Consider the following 17,570-nt stretch of genomic DNA (forward strand, 5'->3'; position numbering starts at 1 on the left):
AGTAATGGCTATTGAACATTACTCAGTGGAAAAACAAAAACATAATGGAGGGACTTCTGGCTTCCAATCCAGGATGTAGGAACTTGGAAGTTGTCTCTCCTTTTCACACAACATGAAAAAAGCTGAGCAAACTGAAAATCAACACCTCTTCCTAGAGTCATCAGAGAACTGAGGTCATAGGGCAAATTGCTGTTCCCAAAACTAGAGAGACAGGCAGATACAGAGAATGACAATTTAGCAGAGCAAAAACCCAGAAGAAAGGAAGCTCCATGGAAACCAGTAACAGGGTAGGAAAATCAAATTTGCAATTAACAAATTACTGGAGGATCAGTGTGGACATATTTGAGAGTTAAAATGTCTGGGAGGGCCCGGTCTAGAGGAGTTCCCATAATTTCGTGAATTCTACACAGAGGAGCACAATCAGATTGTCACTGTGAAGATCAGAGAAAAGTCCCTTCCTGCTTTCTGTGGGAGGAGAGGGAACACAGACATTTAAAAATATGCCCTAGCGGGGAGGAGTCAAGATGGCAGAATAGGAGGATGCAGAATTCGTTGCTCCTCGCAAGTACATCAAGAATACATCTACAAATAGAACAATTCTCATAGAGCACCTGCTGAACATTAGCAGAAGACTTTGGAACCTAAAAGGACAAGAAAAATCCCCTCACAACTGGGTAAGATGAAAGAAAGAAAAAAAAAGAAAAGAGGAATCAAAAATGGGACTAGCACCCCTGGCGGGAAGCTGAAGGTGAGGAGAGGTCCCTGCAACTCAGAAATTCTAACTCCCTCATGGTGGGGAAATCAGCTGGGAAAGAAAAGGACCTTCGGGGGAATCAAAGGAGAACACAGCCATTGGTCAGTAGAAGGCAGGACAAAGTAAGAACTGCACACATGGTCTACACCACAGCTCTGTGCATTCCAGCCTGAGTCATGAGTCACCTATTGCAAACAAGGTCTGGGTGCTGGAAAATGGGGTTTGGAGTGAGGACCCAGGGAGGGGACAGCTGTTGGCTACAAAAAGACAGCCTGAAGGGACAGGAGTAAGGAGCTCTACAACCAGGAGAGTTTGTGGGAAAAGCTCCAGACACCATAGAAGCAAGGCGTCACTCTTGAGTGGTATGCAAAGGGTGGGGCCACCATTACAACACCTTTGCAGCCGGCTTCTGCCTCCCCGGGCACAGCAGAGGGGACAGGAATGAGGGAAGCACAGCCAGGAATGCCCCTAGAGGAAGCGTGGTCTGCCTGGAAGGTGAAGTGCCATTGCTGAGTGGTGCATGGGGGCGGGGCAAGGCAGCCACCACCCTCACACGCCAGCTCCTGCATCCACGGGTACTGGGAGGGGGACTCCCACCAGAGCCAGTGCGCCACAGTCTGTTGCAACCGCCTGCTGGTCCCGGCTGCCGCAGGTAACTCGCACACACCCCAATTGTGGCCGCCCCCCCAACTGTAACCGCCGTACCCCTCCCTGGCCTGAATAAGTGTGACCCAATCAGCTGCTGCTTCCACTCCCTCTTGCCTGGGCAAGGAAGGAAGGTGGCGCACATGCAGAGAAGGGATCAAAACCGAAGCTGAGCCCCAGGGACAGTGCAACTAAGGAAGAGGAACGGAAATCTTTCCATGCAGTTGCAGAAGCTGCAGATTAAATCCCCAAGATCGGGTTGGTAAATCTTGCATCTGTGAGATACCTGAATAGATGAATGTTCCAACAATTGAGTTCAGTATAGCCTTCACAGCAGTGGACTTTGAGGGCAAGTACACCGGAGAGTCAGGCCAGGTCAGACTATGAGCTGACCCCACAGTGCCCACAGCAGGTGTAGAGACCTATGCAGAGGTATTGGAAGGCCTCCCTGGGAGGCGGGGATTGGCTATGGCTCACTGTGGGAGCAAGGACACTGAGAGAGGATGCCCCAAGCAAATATATTTATTACTGTTATGCTTTTATTGTTTGTTTCATTCTGTTCAGTTGTTGGTATTGTTGCTTTAATTAGTTTTTATCTTTTATTCTTATTTTTTTAATATATATATTTTTAATTTTTCTATTTTTATTTTACTTTTTGGTTGTTTTGGGGTTTTTCTCTGGTTTTGGTTCTTTGATTTTTGTTTTATTTTATTTTTATTGCTTTCATGTATATATTTTATGTTTTCTTCACTTTTTTGCTTGCTTCCTTTCTGTTTTATTTTTCAGTTTTTGTTATTACTTTAGTCCATATTGATTTCTCTCATTTTTGAATTCTTTTGTTTGTTTGTTCTCTTATTTTTTTTCTGTGTGTGTGTTGTGTTGTTGCTGCTGTTCGTTTGCTTTTGTTTTTGCTATTTGTCTTAGGCTTTATTCCTCTGTTAGTTTTCTTTACTTTTTGGGTTTTTTTCTTTCCTTTTTTTTCTTCTTTCTCTGGTCACACTGTGCAGCTTCCAAGGTCTTGGTTCCCCGGCCAGGGGTCAGGCCTGGGCCTCCGTGGTGTGAGCATAGAGTCCAGCATGCTGGACCACCAGAGAATTCCCAGGACCAGGGAATATTAATTGGAGTACGCTTTGCTGGAGGTATCCATATCAACACCAAGACCTGGCTCCACCCAACTGCCTGCAGGCTCCAGTGCTGGACACCTCACACCAAACAACCAGCAAGACATGAACACAGCCCCACCCGTCCACAGACAGGTTGCTTAAAGTCATACTAAGCTCACAGACTCCCCAAAACACATGACCTGATGCAGGCCTGCCATTAGAGGCAAAACACTCAGATCCACCCACCAGAGCGTTAAGCACCAGTCCCTCCCACCAGGACACCTACACAAGCCCCTGGACCAACATCACTCACCAGAGGGCAGACCACAGAAGCAAGAGGAACCACAACCCTGCAGCCCACAGAAAGGAGACCATAAACAAAGCAGGTTAGACAAAATGAGATGACAGAGAAATATGCTGCAGATGAAGGAGCAAGGTAAAATCCCACAAAACCAAACAGATGAAGAGGAAATAGGTAATCTACCCAAGAAATAATTCAGAGTAATGATAGTAAAGATGATCCAAGATCTCAGAAACAAAATGGAGGCATGGATCAAGAAGATAAAAGAAATATTTAACAAGGACCTAGAAGAACCAAAGAACAAACAATCAGTAATGAACAGCACAATAACTGAAATGAAAAATACCCTAGAAGGAATCAATAGCAGAAAAACTGAGGCAGAAGAACAGATAAGTGACCTGTAAGACAGAATGGTAGAAATAACTGATGCAGAGCAGAATAAAGAAAAAAGAATGAAAAGAAATGAGGACAGTCTCAGAGACCTCTGGGACACGAAATGCACCAATATTCGAATTATAGGGGTCCCAGAAGAAGAAGAAGAGAAAGGGAAAGGGCCTAAGAAAATATCTGAACAGATTATACTCAAGAACTTCCCTAACATGGGAAAGGAAATAGCCACCCAAGTCCAGGAAGCACAAAGAGTCCCATACAGGATAAATCCAAGGAAAAACATGCCAAGACACATGTTATCAAGCTAAAAAAAATTAAATACGAAGAAAAAATATTAAAAGCAGCAAGGGAAAAGCAACAAATAAACTACAAGGGAATCCCCATAAGGTTATCAGCTCATTTTTCAGCAGAAACACTGCAGTCAAAAAGGAGTGGCAGGACATATTTAAAGTGATGAAAGGGGAAAACCTACAACCAAGACTACTCTACCCAGCATGGATCTGATCCAGATTTAATGGAGAAATCAAAAGCTTTACAGACAAGCAAAAGCTAAGAGAATTCAGCACCACCAAACCAGCTCTACAACAAATGCTAAAGGAACTCTCTAGGCAGGAAACACAAGAGAAGAAAAAGACCTACAAAAACAAAACAATTAAGAAAATGGTAATAGGAATATACATATCGATAATTACCTTGAATGTACATACATATCGATAATTACCTTGAATGTAAATGGATTAAATGCTCCAACCAAAAGACAAAGACTGGCTGAATGGACACAATAACAAGACCCGTGTATATGCTGTCTACAAGAGACCCACTTCAGACCTAGGGACACATACAGACTGAAAGTAAGGGGATGGAAAAAGATATTCCATGCAAATGGGAATCATAAGAAAGCTGGAGTAGCAATACTCATACCACACAAGATAGACTTTATTATCTTTTTTCATTTTATTTTTTGGCTGTGCTGGGTATTACTTGCAGCAGGCAAGATCTTCGTTGCAGCATGCAGTATATTTAATTGCAGTACACGCGCTCTTCATTGCAGCATGCAGGCTTCTTTCTAGTTGTGGCACGCAGACTTCTCTCTAGCTGTGGTACATGGGCTCCAGGGCATGTGGGCTCTGTACTTGTGGCACGCAGGCTCTGCAGTTGAGGCATCCAAGCTCAATAGTTAAAGCACGCGGGCTTAGTTACCCCACGGCATGTGGGATCTTAGTTCCCCAACCAGGGATTAAACCTGCATCCCCTGCATTGGAAGGTGGATTTTCTACCACTGGACCACCAGGGAAGCCCGAAGAGAGACTTTAAAATAAAGACTATTACAAGAGAAAAGGAAGGACACTACATAGTGATCAAGGGATCAATCCAAGAAAAAGATATAAGAATTGTAAATATTTATGCACCCAACTTAGGAGTACCTCGATACATAAGGTAAATGCTAACAGCCATAAAAGGGGAATTTGACAGTAACACAATAATAGTGGGGGACGTTAACACTCCACTTACACCAATGGACAGATCAGCGAGACAGAAAATTAATAAGGAAACACAAGACTTAAATGACACATCAGACCAGATAGACTTAACTGACATTTATAGTACATCCCATCCGAAAGCAGCAGAATACACTTTCTTCTCAAGTGCACACAAAACATTCTCCAGGAGAGATCACATCCTGGCTCATAAATCAAGTCTCAGTAAATTTAAGAAAACTGAAATCGTATCAAGCATCTTTTCCAACCATAACACTATGAGATCAGAAATCAATTACAGGGAAAAAAATGTAAAAACCATAAACACATGGAGGCTAAACAATATGCAACTGAATAACCAAGAGATCACTGAATAAATTAAAGAGAAAATCAGAAAATAATAAGAAACAAATGACAACAAAAACATGACAACCCAAGACTTACGGGATGGAGCAAAAGCAGTTCTAGGATGGAAGTTTATAGCAATACAATCTTACCTCAAGAAACAAGAAAAATCTCAAATAAACAACCTAACCTTACATCTAAAGCAACTAGAGAAAGAAGAACAAACAAAACCCAAAGTTAGTAGAATGAAAGAAATCATAAATACCATAGCAGAAATAAATGAAATAGAAAGGAAGGAAACAATAGCAAAAATCAATAAAACTAAAAGCTGGTTCTCTGAAAAGTAAACAAAATTGATAAACCTTTAGCCAGATTCCACAAGAAAAAAGGGAGAGGACTCAAATCAATAAAATTAGAAATGAAAAAGGAGAAGTTACAGCTGACACCGCAGAAATACAAAGGATCATAAGAGACTACTACAAGCAACTATATGCCAATAGAATGGACAACATGGAAAAAATGGACAAATTCTTAGAAAAGGACAACCTCCCAGGACTGAGCCAGGAAGAAATAGAAAACATAAACAGATAAATCACAAGTAATGAAATTGAAACTGTGATTAAAAATCTTCCAACCAACAGAACTCCAGAACCAGAAGCCTTCACAGGCGAATTCTATCAAACATTTAGGGAAGAGCTAACACCTATTCTTCCCAAACTCTTGCAAAAATTGCAGAGGGTAGAACACTCCCAAACTCATTCTACAAGGCCACCATCACCCTGATACCAAAACCAGACAAAGATACCACAAAAAGATAACTATAGGCCAATATCACTGATGAACAAAGACACAAAAATCCTCAATGAAATACTAGCAAAATGAATCCAACAACACATAAAAAGGATCAAACACCATGATCAAGTGGGGTTTATCCCAGGGATGCAAGGATTCTTCAATAAACACAAATCAATGTGATATACCATATTAACAAACTGAAGAACAAAAACCATATGACCATCTCAACAGATGCTGAAAAGGCTTCTGACAAAATTCAACACACATTTATGATAAAAAAATACTCTCCAGAAAGTGGGCATAGAGGGACTCTACCTCAACATAATAAAGGTCATATACGACAAACCCACACCCAACATTATTCTCAATGGTGAAAAACCGAAAACATTTCCTCTAAGATCAGGAACAAGACAAGGGTGCCCACTCTCACCACTATTTATTCAACATAGTTTTGGAAGTCTCAGCCATGGAAATGAGAGAAGAAAAAGAAATAAAAGAAATTCAAAGTGGAAAAGAAGAAGTAAAACTGTCACCATTTACAGATGATATGATACTATATATAGAAAATCATAAAGATGCCACCAGAAAACTACTAGAGCTAATCAATGCATTTGGTAAAGTAGCAGGATACAAAATTAATGCACAGAAATCTCTGGCATTCCTATACACTAATGATGAAAAATCTGAAAGAGAAATTAAGGAAACACTCCCATTTACCATTGCAACAAAAAGAATAAAATATCTAGGAATAAACCTACCTAGGGAGACAAAAGACCTGTATGCAGAAAACTGTAAGACACTGATGAAAGAAATTAAAGATGATACAAACAGATGGAGAGATATACCATGTTCTTGGATTGGAAGAATCAACATTGTGAAAATGACTATACTACCCAAAGCAATCTACAGATTCAATGCAATCCCTATCAAACTACCACTGGCATTTTTCACAGAACTAGAACAAAAAATTCTACAATTTTTATGGAAACACAAAGACCCCGAAGAGCCAAATCAATCTTGAGAAAGAAAAATGGAGGTGGAGGAATCAGGTTCCCTGACTTCAGACTATACACAAAGCTACAGTAATCAAGACAACATGGTACTGGCACAAAAACAGAAATATAGATAATGGAACAGGATAGAAAGCCCAGAGATTAAATCCACGCACCTATGGTCAACTAGTCTATGACAAAGGACACAAGGATACACAATGGAGAAAAGACAGTCTCTTCAATAAGTGGTGCTAAGAAAACTGGACAGCTACATGTAAAAGAATGAAATTAGAACACTTCCTAACACCCTACAAAAGAAAAAAAAATTCAAAATGGATTAAAGACCTAAATGTAAGACTGGACACTATAAAACTCTCAGAGGAAAACAAAGGCAGAACACTCTGTGACATAAATCATAGCAAGATCTTTTTTGACCCACCTCCTAGAGTAATGGAAATATAAACAAAAATAAACAAATGGGACCTAATGAAACTTAAAAGCTTTTGCACAGCAAAGGAAACCATAAACAAGACGAAAAGACAACCCTCAGAATGGGAGAAAATATTTGCAAAGGAAGCAACTGACAAAGGATTAATCTCCAAACTATACATGCAGCTCATGGAGCTCAATATCAAAAAAAGAAAAAACCCAATAAAAAAAATGGATGGAAGACCCAAATAGACATTTCTCCAAAGAAGACATACATATGGCCAACAGACACATGAAAAGATGCTCAACATCACTAATTATTAGAGAAATGCAAATCAAAACTACAATGAGGTATCACCTCACACCAGTCAGAATGGCCATCATCAAAAAATCTATAAACAGTAAATGCTGGAGAGGGTGTGGAGAAAAGGGAACCTTCATGCACTCTTAGTAGGAATGTAAACTGATACAGCCACTATGGAGAACAGTATGGAGGTTCCTCAAAAAAGTAAAACTAGAACTACCATACGACCCAGCAATCCCACTACTGGGCATATACCCTGAGAAAATCATAATTCAAAAAGACACATGCACCCCAATGTTCATTACAGCACTGTTTACAAAAGCCAGGACATGGAAGCAACCTAAATGTCTATCAACAGAGGAGTGGATAAAGAAGATGTGGTATATATATATACCATGGAATATTACTCAGCCATAAAAAGGAACAAAACTGGGTCATTTGCAGAGACATGGTTGGACCTAGAGAGCGTCATATAGAGTGAAGAAAGTCATTAAGAGAAAAACAAACATCGTACATTAAGACATACATGTGGAATCTAGAAAAATGTCACAGATTATCTTATTTGCAAAGCTGAAAGAGAGACAGAGACGTAGAGAACAAATGTATGGATACCAAGGAAGAAAGGGTGGGGGTGGGAGGAACTGGGAGATTCAGATTGACATATATACACAATTGATACTATGTGTAGAATTGATAACTAATGAGAACATACTGTATCACACAGGGAACTCTACTTTATGCACTGCGGTAACCTAAATGGGAAGGAAATCCAAAAAAGAGGGGATATATATATATAAGTACAGCTGATTTATTTTGCTGTACAGTACAAACTAACACAACATTGTAAAGCAACTATGCTCCAATAAAAACTAATTTAAAAATAAAATAAAATAAAATTTCCCCTAAGTATATATTTCTTAACAAGGCCTCTCCTCAAGAGAAATTATTTTACCAAAGCCTGCTGGGATTTTACCAGAAACTAACCAACCCCCAGGGTGTAAAAACCCAACTCCAAAACCCTCTAGCCTTCCAATCTTTCCTAAGGGAGAAAAAACTGAGAAGCACTTGTGAAGGTCAGAGCCTAGGGGCACAAGCTCACTAAAAGACTGAGACCTAAACATAAGACTATGGAATACTTCCCCTCCCCAGACACCTCACAATAGGTTTCATCAATAGGGCTTCGGTGTAATAAAAAGGTAATACAACTGAAAGACCTTTGTGTTTCAGATGATATCTAAGAAGTCTCTCAAGAAAACAAAATAGATAAACAGCCAGACTCATCAAGAAAAAAAGGGAGAAGATTCAAATCAATAGAATTAGAAATGAAAAAGAAGAAGTAAAAACTGACACTGCAGAAATACAAAAGATCATGAGAGATTACTACAAGCAACTACATGCCAATAAAATGGACAACCTGGAAGAAATGGACAAATTCTTAGAAAAACACAACCTGCCAAGAATGAATCAGGAAGAAATAGAAAATATGAACAGACCAATCACAAGCACTGAAATTAAAACTGTGATTAAAAATCTTCCAACAAACAAAGGCCCAGGACCAGATGGCTTCACAGGCGAATTCTATCAAACATTTAGAGAAGAGCTAACACCTATCCTTCTCAAACTCTTCCAAAAAATAGCAGAGGGAGGAACCCTCCCAAATTCATTCTACGAGGCCACCATCACCTTGATACCAAAACCAGACAAGGATGTCACAAAGAAAGAAAACTACAGGCCAATATCACTGATGAACATAGATGCAAAAATCCTCAACAAAATACTAGCAAACAGAATCCAACAGCACATTAAAAGGATCATACACCATGATCAAGTGGGGTTTCTTCCAGGAATGCAAGGATTCTTCAATATACGCAAATCAATCAATGTAATAAACCATATTAACCAATTGAAGGAGAAAAACCATATGATCATCTCAATAGATGCAGAGAAAGCTTTCGACAAAATTCAACACCCATTTATGATAAAAACCCTGCAGAAAGTAGACATAGAGGGAACTTTCCTCAACATAATAAAGGCCATATATGAAAAACCCAGAGCCAATATCGTCCTCAGTGGTGAAAAACTGAAACCATTTCCACTAAGATCAGGAACAAGACAAGGTTGCCCACTCTCACCACTCTTATTCAACGTAGTTTTGGAAGTTTTAGCCACAGCAATCAGAGAAGAAAAAGAAATAAAAGGAATCCAAATCGGAAAAGAAGTAAAGCTGTCACTGTTTGCAGATTACATGATACTATACATAGAGAATCCTAAAGATGCTACCAGAAAACTACTAGAGCTAATCAATGCATTTGGTAAAGTAGCAGGATCCAAAATTAATGCACAGAAATCTCTGGCATTCCTACACACTAATGATGAAAAATCTGAAAGTGAAATCAAGAAAACACTCCCATTTACCACTGCAACAAAAAGAATAAAATATCTAGGAATAAACCTACCTAAGGAGAAAAAAGACCTGTATGTAGAAAATTATAAGACACTGATGAAAGAAATTAAAGATGATACAAATAGATGGAGAGATATACCATGTTCTTGGATTGGAAGAATCAACATTGTGAAAATGATTCTACTACCCAAAGCAATCTACAGATTCAATGCAATCCCTATCAAACTACCACTGGCATTTTTCACAGAACTAGAACAAAAACTTTCACAATTTGTATGGAAACACAAAAGACCCCAAATAGCCAAAGCAATATTGAGAACGAAAAATGGAGCTGGAGGAATCAGGCTCCCTGACTTCAGACTATACTACAAAGCTACAGTAATCAAGACAGTATGGTACTTGCACAAAAACAGAAAGACAGATCAATGGAACAGGATAGAAAGCCCAGAGATAAACCCACACACATATGGTCACCTTATCTTTGATAAAGGAGGCAGGAATGTACAGTGGAGAAAGGACAGCTTCTTCAATAAGTGGTGCTGGAAAAACTGGACAGGTACATGTAAAAGTATGAGATTAGATCACTCCCTAACACCATACACAAAAGTAAGCTCAAAATGGATTAAAGACCTAAATGTAAGGCCAGAAACTATCAAACTCTTAGAGGAAAACACAGGCAGAAAGAACACTCTACGACATAAATCGCAGCAAGATCCTTTTTGACCCACCTCCTAGAGAAATGGAAATAAAAACAAAAATAAACAAATGGGACCTAATGAAACTTCAAAGCTTTTGCACAGCAAAGGAAACCATAAACAAGACTAAAAGACAACCCTCAGAATGGGAGAAAATATTTGCAAATGAAGCAACTGACAAAGGATTAATTTCCAAAATTTACAAGCAGCTCGTGAAGCTCAATAACGAAAAAACAAACAACCCAATCCAAAAATGGGCAGAAGACGTAAATAGACATTTCTCCAAAGAAGATATACAGACTGCCAACAAACACATGAAAGAATGCTCAACATCATTAATCATTAGAGAAATGCAAATCAAAACTACAATGAGATATCATCTCACACCAGTCAGAATGGCCATCATCAAAAAATCTAGAAACAATACATGCTGGAGAGGGTGTGGAGAAAAGGGAACACTCTTGCACTGCTGGTGGGAATGTGATTGGTACAGACACTATGGAGAACAGTATGGAGGTTCCTTAAAAAACTAAAAATTGAACTACCATATGACCCAGCAATCCCACTACTGGGCATATACCCTGAGAAAACCATAATTCAAAAAGAGTCACGCACCAAAATGTTCACTGCAGCTCTATTTACAATAGGCCGGAGATGGAAACAACCTAAGTGCCCATCATCAGATGAATGGATAAAGAAGATGTGGCACATATATACAATGGAATATTACTAAGCCATAAAAAGAAACAAAATTGAGCTATTTGTAATGAGGTGGATAGACCTAGATTCTGTCATACAGAGTGAAGTAAGCCAGAAAGAGAAAGACAAATACCATATGCTAACACATATATATGGAATTTAAGAAAAAAAATGTCATGAAGAACCTAGGGGTAAGACAGGAATGAAGACACAGACCTACTAGAGAACAGACTTGAGGATACGGGGAGGGGGAAGGGTGAGCTGTGACAAAGCGAGAGAGAGGCATGGACATATATACACTACCAAACGTAAGGTAGACAGCTAGTGGGAAGCAGCCGCATAGCACAGGGAGATCAGCTCAGTGCTTTGTGACTGCCCGGAGGGGTGGGATAGGGAGGGTGGGAGGGAGGGAGACGCAAGAGGGAAGAGATATGGGAACATATGTATATTTATAACTGATTCACTTTGTTATAAAGCAGAAACTAACACACCATTTTAAAGCAATTATACCCCAATAAAGATGTTAAAAAAAGAAACCCAAATAAAAAGGACACCAAAGCAAACGTTAGCCTTTGCTAAACAAACAGTAAACACAGCCTAACCCCTAGCAGATAAACATAAAACCTCACACTAAAGACCTTTCTCTCAGTACATTTTACCCATTTGGTTAATTTTATGTGTCAACTTGGTTAAACCACTCTACCCATGATAACCAGTTGTTTTTTGTTTTTTGGGTTTTTTTGCGATACGCGGGCCTCTCACTGTCGTGGCCTCTCCCGTTGCGGAGCATAGGCTCCGGATGCGCAGGCTCAGTGGCCATGGCTCACGGGTCTAGCCGCTCCACAGCATGTGGGATCTTCCCGGACCAGGGCACGAACCTGTGTCCCCTGCATCGGCAGGCGGACTCTCAACCACTGCGCCACCAGGGAAGCCCAAATAACCAGTTTTTAATCAAACACCAATCTAGATGTTGCTGTGAAAGTGTTTTGTAGATGTGATTAACATTTAAATCAGTAGACTTTGAGTAAAACAGATAACGCCTCCATAATGTGAATGGGTCTCATACAACCAATTTAAGACCTTAAAAAAAAGAACTAATCCTCTGAGGGGGAAGGAATTTTGCCTCCAGAATGCTTTTGGGTTCAGCTGCAATATCAACTCTTCCCTGGGTCTCCAGTTTGTTATGCAGAATTTAGATTTGCCAGCCCACAACTATCAATACATGAAACAATGCCTTAAAATCAACTTCTCAGTCTCTCTCTGTCTCTCTCTCATATCTTTATTTATCTATCTATCTCTACACACACACACACACACACACACACACACAATTAGTTCTGTTTCTCTGGAGAATCCTATTACAGACTTTGTTCCTGTTTAGGACTTCAGTCTTAAAATTGCAAGGACTTGGATTCTGCCAACGACCTGAATAAGCTTAGAAGGAGATTCTTCCCAAATTAAGCCTCCAGATGAAAACATAAGCCAATTGAAAACTCAATTACAATCGAGATAATGAGCAGAGGACCCACCTAAACTATGCCCAGACTCCTGACCCACAGCAATTTAATAAATGTGTACATTCTTTTAAGGCTTTAATTTGTTATACAGCAGGAGAAAAACTAAAGTACCACAAGATATCTTCCTGAAGAATTTATAAGAGAAAATAATAGAGAAAATGGTTATGAAACATAAACACTGGAAATCTTGACAATATAAAAAAATACAACCAACAATGCTAAGAACAGGAAATTAAGTCCTCCAATTACTCTCTTTAAGTTCACTTCAAAATGGAGGAGAAAGGATGAATAAGTAAAAATTTGCTAATTTTCTCATTTTCTTTTTACAGTATGCAGTTGAGAGATACTATTCATATTTTTTAGAATTTGTTAGCATCAAGATGTATAGTGTTCAAACACAAGTATCACATGATATCACTTATATGTGGAATCCAAAAGAATGACACAAATGAACTTATTTGCAACACAGAAACAGACTCACAAACATAGAAAGCAAACATTGTTACCAAAGGGAAAGGGAGGGCTGGATAAATTAGGAGTTTGGGATTAACAGCTACACACCACTATATATAAAGAAGATAAACAACAAAGACCTGCTGTATAGCACAGGGAACTATATTCAATATCTTGTAATAACCGATACTGGAAAATAATCTGAAAAAGAATATATATACATATATGTATACACACATATATATAACTGAATCACTTTGCTATATACCTTAAGCTAACATAAGATTGTAAATCAACTATACTTCAATTTTAAAAAGTATAGTGTTAAATATTATATATAAAATAATAAATTTAATCACAAGAAGAATTGATACAGACCCTAAACCTTCCAAATTATCAACGCAAGAGTGCATGCACATATACACACACACACAAATGAAGAGAAGACAGATATGTGGCAAATTTTAAAAAGACAAAGAAAATACTAAAGCAGAAAGCATAAGGTCAATCAGAGAACAAAGATCAAATAAGTATATCAGATCTTACGCAGATGGAATAAACTTATCTTTAAAAAGGTAAAGACGTAAATATTGAGTCAAGACACAAAGTTCAACCAAATAGTATATACAAGAGATTCATCTAAATATGCAATGTTAAAGGATGAACAAATATATAACAAATTTAACTGAAAGAATGCTGGAGGAAAGATAATAGTTTAAGAAGAAAATTAAGATATAATCTGAATGACTAAAGATGAAAAAATTAGAATAAATGTATTAAATCTTGTTATCTTCTTGATCTCATGGTCTCCACCTTCAACTAGAATTCTGTTAACTAAATTAAGTCTCCCTGTATTGTGTATTTTAATTTCCTTCTCCACTACTTTCAAATATTTTGCCTAACATTTTTTAAATGCAAAAATTTCTTTCTCTGCACTGTTAAATTTCCTCATTTGTTTCCACTACTTTCTAAGAATTCAGTGATCTTTTAAAATGTCATATACCATTCCACTTGTGTTGCTTTCTAAAATCACTAAAAACTTCATGATTGTTGAATTTAATATTTTTTCACAAACCTCATGAATTTTGTAACATTTTACATTAACCACCTTTTGTTTCTTGAAACTGTCCTCTCTCAATTCATGACATATGATATTATACTTCTCTCTTTCTACTTCTCTGAACAGACTTTTCATCTCTTTAACCGAAACTTGTTCTTCCTCTCACCCATTAATAATATCAGCAAATATCTAGTTCTTAGAATTCCGTTTAAAGTCTTCCCTCTAACTATAACATTAGATATCTATATATCAAGGAGAAAACTCCTTCCCAAGGATTGGATCCATGCTTTCAATGGTTTGCTTAAAAATCTCTAAATGGAATTCCCACCAATAACTAAAACACAAATTGTCTAAAAGAAGCTCAGAAGTCATCCTCACAGTAAGTTGTTGTACCTCTTTATAATAACCCTCTTTCTGACAACAACGCCACTGCTCCCCTGGATTCTCCAGGCTGAAAACCTAAGTCACTTTCAAATTACTGTCAGTTCCTTATGGTTCTAATTTATATATCTTTAATTCTTGCAAAACTAATAGTTCAGGTTCATGTTATTACTCTTATACTATGAAATAATCTTCTTACAGATCATTCTACTTTCTGCTTTTCTTTTTCTAATTGTATACTGGATTATCAGTTTTATTTTCAGAGATTACAGATTAATTAACTTAAGTGGATGAAAAGCTTAGATAGATTCCTTTGGCCTGTAAGTCCAACTACTTCATTCTAGCAATAAAGGCCTTTCCTTAATACAGGTCCAATATAATATTCATCTTAGCCTACACTGCTACATATTATCTATGAAACAAACTATAAATTTCAGTATCACCCAAACATACTCTATACTCCCACCTTCAAGAATTTTGCCTGATGTTCACCATGGGCAAATCCTCCTATAATCTCTACCTATTAAAACCATTTGAATACCTTAAGACCTCTCCACAGAATTTAATCTCTCCTTCCTTTGAATCTTTATAGCACTCTGCTTGTGATTCTCTCATGGCACTTAAAATACATTGGTTTTATTCAATTTAAGTCACACATTTAAAAATATTCAAAGAGCATCTATTATAAATCAGGCAATATGGTAAATATTAGATGTTGGCTATACAAGGGTCCCCACCCTCACAGAACCTTAATCTAATGTAGCAGAATATGGTTACTTGCACCTCACTTTTATCCCCACCCTACTGCTCACAGAGACTTAGAAATCATTAAAGGCAAGAAATTTAACTCTGAATTTTCCACAGTACCATCACAAGATAATGTCTACATTTAATACAGCAATTTGTTGAATTAAACAGAAAATATACCCTGTAGAAAGTGACAACCATTATTGTACAAAAGTATACATGGTTTAGGCTAAGAAATTAAAGGCCCTAGAAAACAAATTAGGTGCCTAAAAAACAAATAATTTCTCTCATGGGCATTTAATATTTTATGAGCTAAATGATTCTACTCAAAAAGTAAATAGTGAAGTAATATCTACCCAAGGAAAAGGAAGTAGAAAAAGAATTTAGCAAAGACAAAAGAAAAATATACTGTCATTTAAGAAAGTCAACATTTTTTATAATGTTATGCTATTACTATCTAGACCTGGTAAACTAAGCATTCCCTAAAGCATTGCAAACTTAATGCCAAAGGATATCAAAAAGAGTGCCAAAATCCATTCCCCTCCACAGAACAGACCTGTGACTGAGGAAGACATTGCTCAGCCTGGATCTACATTTTCCCAAATCCCCTGAATCTTGCGGTGGCCATGACTGGTTTTTCTCAATGAAATGCTGGTACAAATGATGTTTGCCACTTCCAAGTCTTAACATTGTATTTATTAGGCAGCTTAGACTAGCCTAATTAATATACGAGGCATATGGCAATAATTATCTATATTAAAATTCATTTGGATATTGTTTGATATTCGAGTGGCAAATACAACTGTTTTTCCCAAAATAAACTAAAAAGTTATTTTTAAAATTTTATCACTATAGCACCAATTATGACATTTTCATAAGGAAAATACAATGCTGGAAAAGGTATAAATTTCAAATTTATATGTCATATAGGAATCTATATTCAATTTTAGAACAAGTTTATATGGATGTAGAGAATGAACAAATTATTTAATCTTTTACCTACATTAACTTCCATTTTTAGTCCTTTAATAAAACAACTTAATAACAATAACCAACCTTTGATGAAAGTTCTCATGATTGTTTAATTGGCTAGGAAGGAAAATAGAGTAAGAAGTCGGAAGAGCATAGGTGCCAGAAAGAACCTTCATTTATCTAGAAAATACAGATAATTTAGCCTATAAAGAGCTACTGGGTATAAAATAAATTTAAATAGTATATCATGATATAGGCCATTCTTAAATTTCTTTCACCTTTATTTTTAAGATGTTAATACCTTGAAGATTATTCCTGGAAGCAATGACCACATGAATTTTTGTAGTGATAATATACTGAGTACATAATTACATATAATTTAAAATATATAGTTATATATAATTGTATAATTACAATTATAGAATTGCATAATTTGAAAATGCAAGTTTTCAAAAGATCAAATAGAATCATCCCAGTTGTTAAATCTTTTCTACAAATTAAACCGTTTTAAAATTTCTAAGTTTCAGAAGTGAATGATAATTGCTAAAAAAAAAAAAGCAGATTTCAACAAAAAGTGATTGATAGTTACTACTATAAAATTACAATATCATCTTAAGAGTTTTATTGTATATATAACATACTCTATTAATTCAGAAAACAAAGAATAACTGACTAAAGTACTATAGTAACCTGACTATAGTAATAGCCTGACATAAAGACCCTGATATTCTTTATGAACATTATTGCAAAAAAATTTTTTAATATTTGTAAAGACCTACTACCTGGAACAAATATTATAAATTTAGTATTTTCTGTTGTAACACCAACCTGTTCCAATTCTTCTATTTTAGCATCCTTGACTTGCAGAATTTCTAAAACTTTTCTGTCTTTTGCTTCAGATTTCTGTTTTTCTCTAGAAACAAAAAATATATATATTAAAATTTTATTAGTCATAATTTGTAGCCAATTCTTTAAATTTTCACATCCTGATAATGAGTGTCACATTAAAATATAGAAAATTAAATTATCAGAAGTTAACAGCCCTTTCAGAATTCATCAGAAACCACATGGCAAGTGACAACAACTTACAACTGCTGACAACTAAG

At 37.1% G+C, this 17,570-nt stretch overlaps 1 protein-coding gene across 10 annotated transcripts in view; it reads right to left on the reverse strand.

Moving 5' to 3' along the window:
• The window catches only part of CNTLN (centlein), a 330,872-nt gene that overhangs the window by 229,869 nt on the left and 83,433 nt on the right, over window positions 1-17,570 (reverse strand). For all 10 annotated transcript variants that reach the window (XM_019934875.3, XM_033858062.2, XM_019934873.3 and 7 more), the window contains exon 3: window positions 17,293-17,377. In XM_019934875.3, the coding sequence (XP_019790434.1) occupies window positions 17,293-17,377 (85 nt within the window). The remainder of the gene's footprint in view (window positions 1-17,292; window positions 17,378-17,570) is intronic.

The sequence above is a fragment of the Tursiops truncatus genome, chromosome 6, assembly GCF_011762595.2.
Source record: "Tursiops truncatus isolate mTurTru1 chromosome 6, mTurTru1.mat.Y, whole genome shotgun sequence".
NCBI classification, from domain to species: Eukaryota; Metazoa; Chordata; class Mammalia; order Artiodactyla; family Delphinidae; genus Tursiops; species Tursiops truncatus.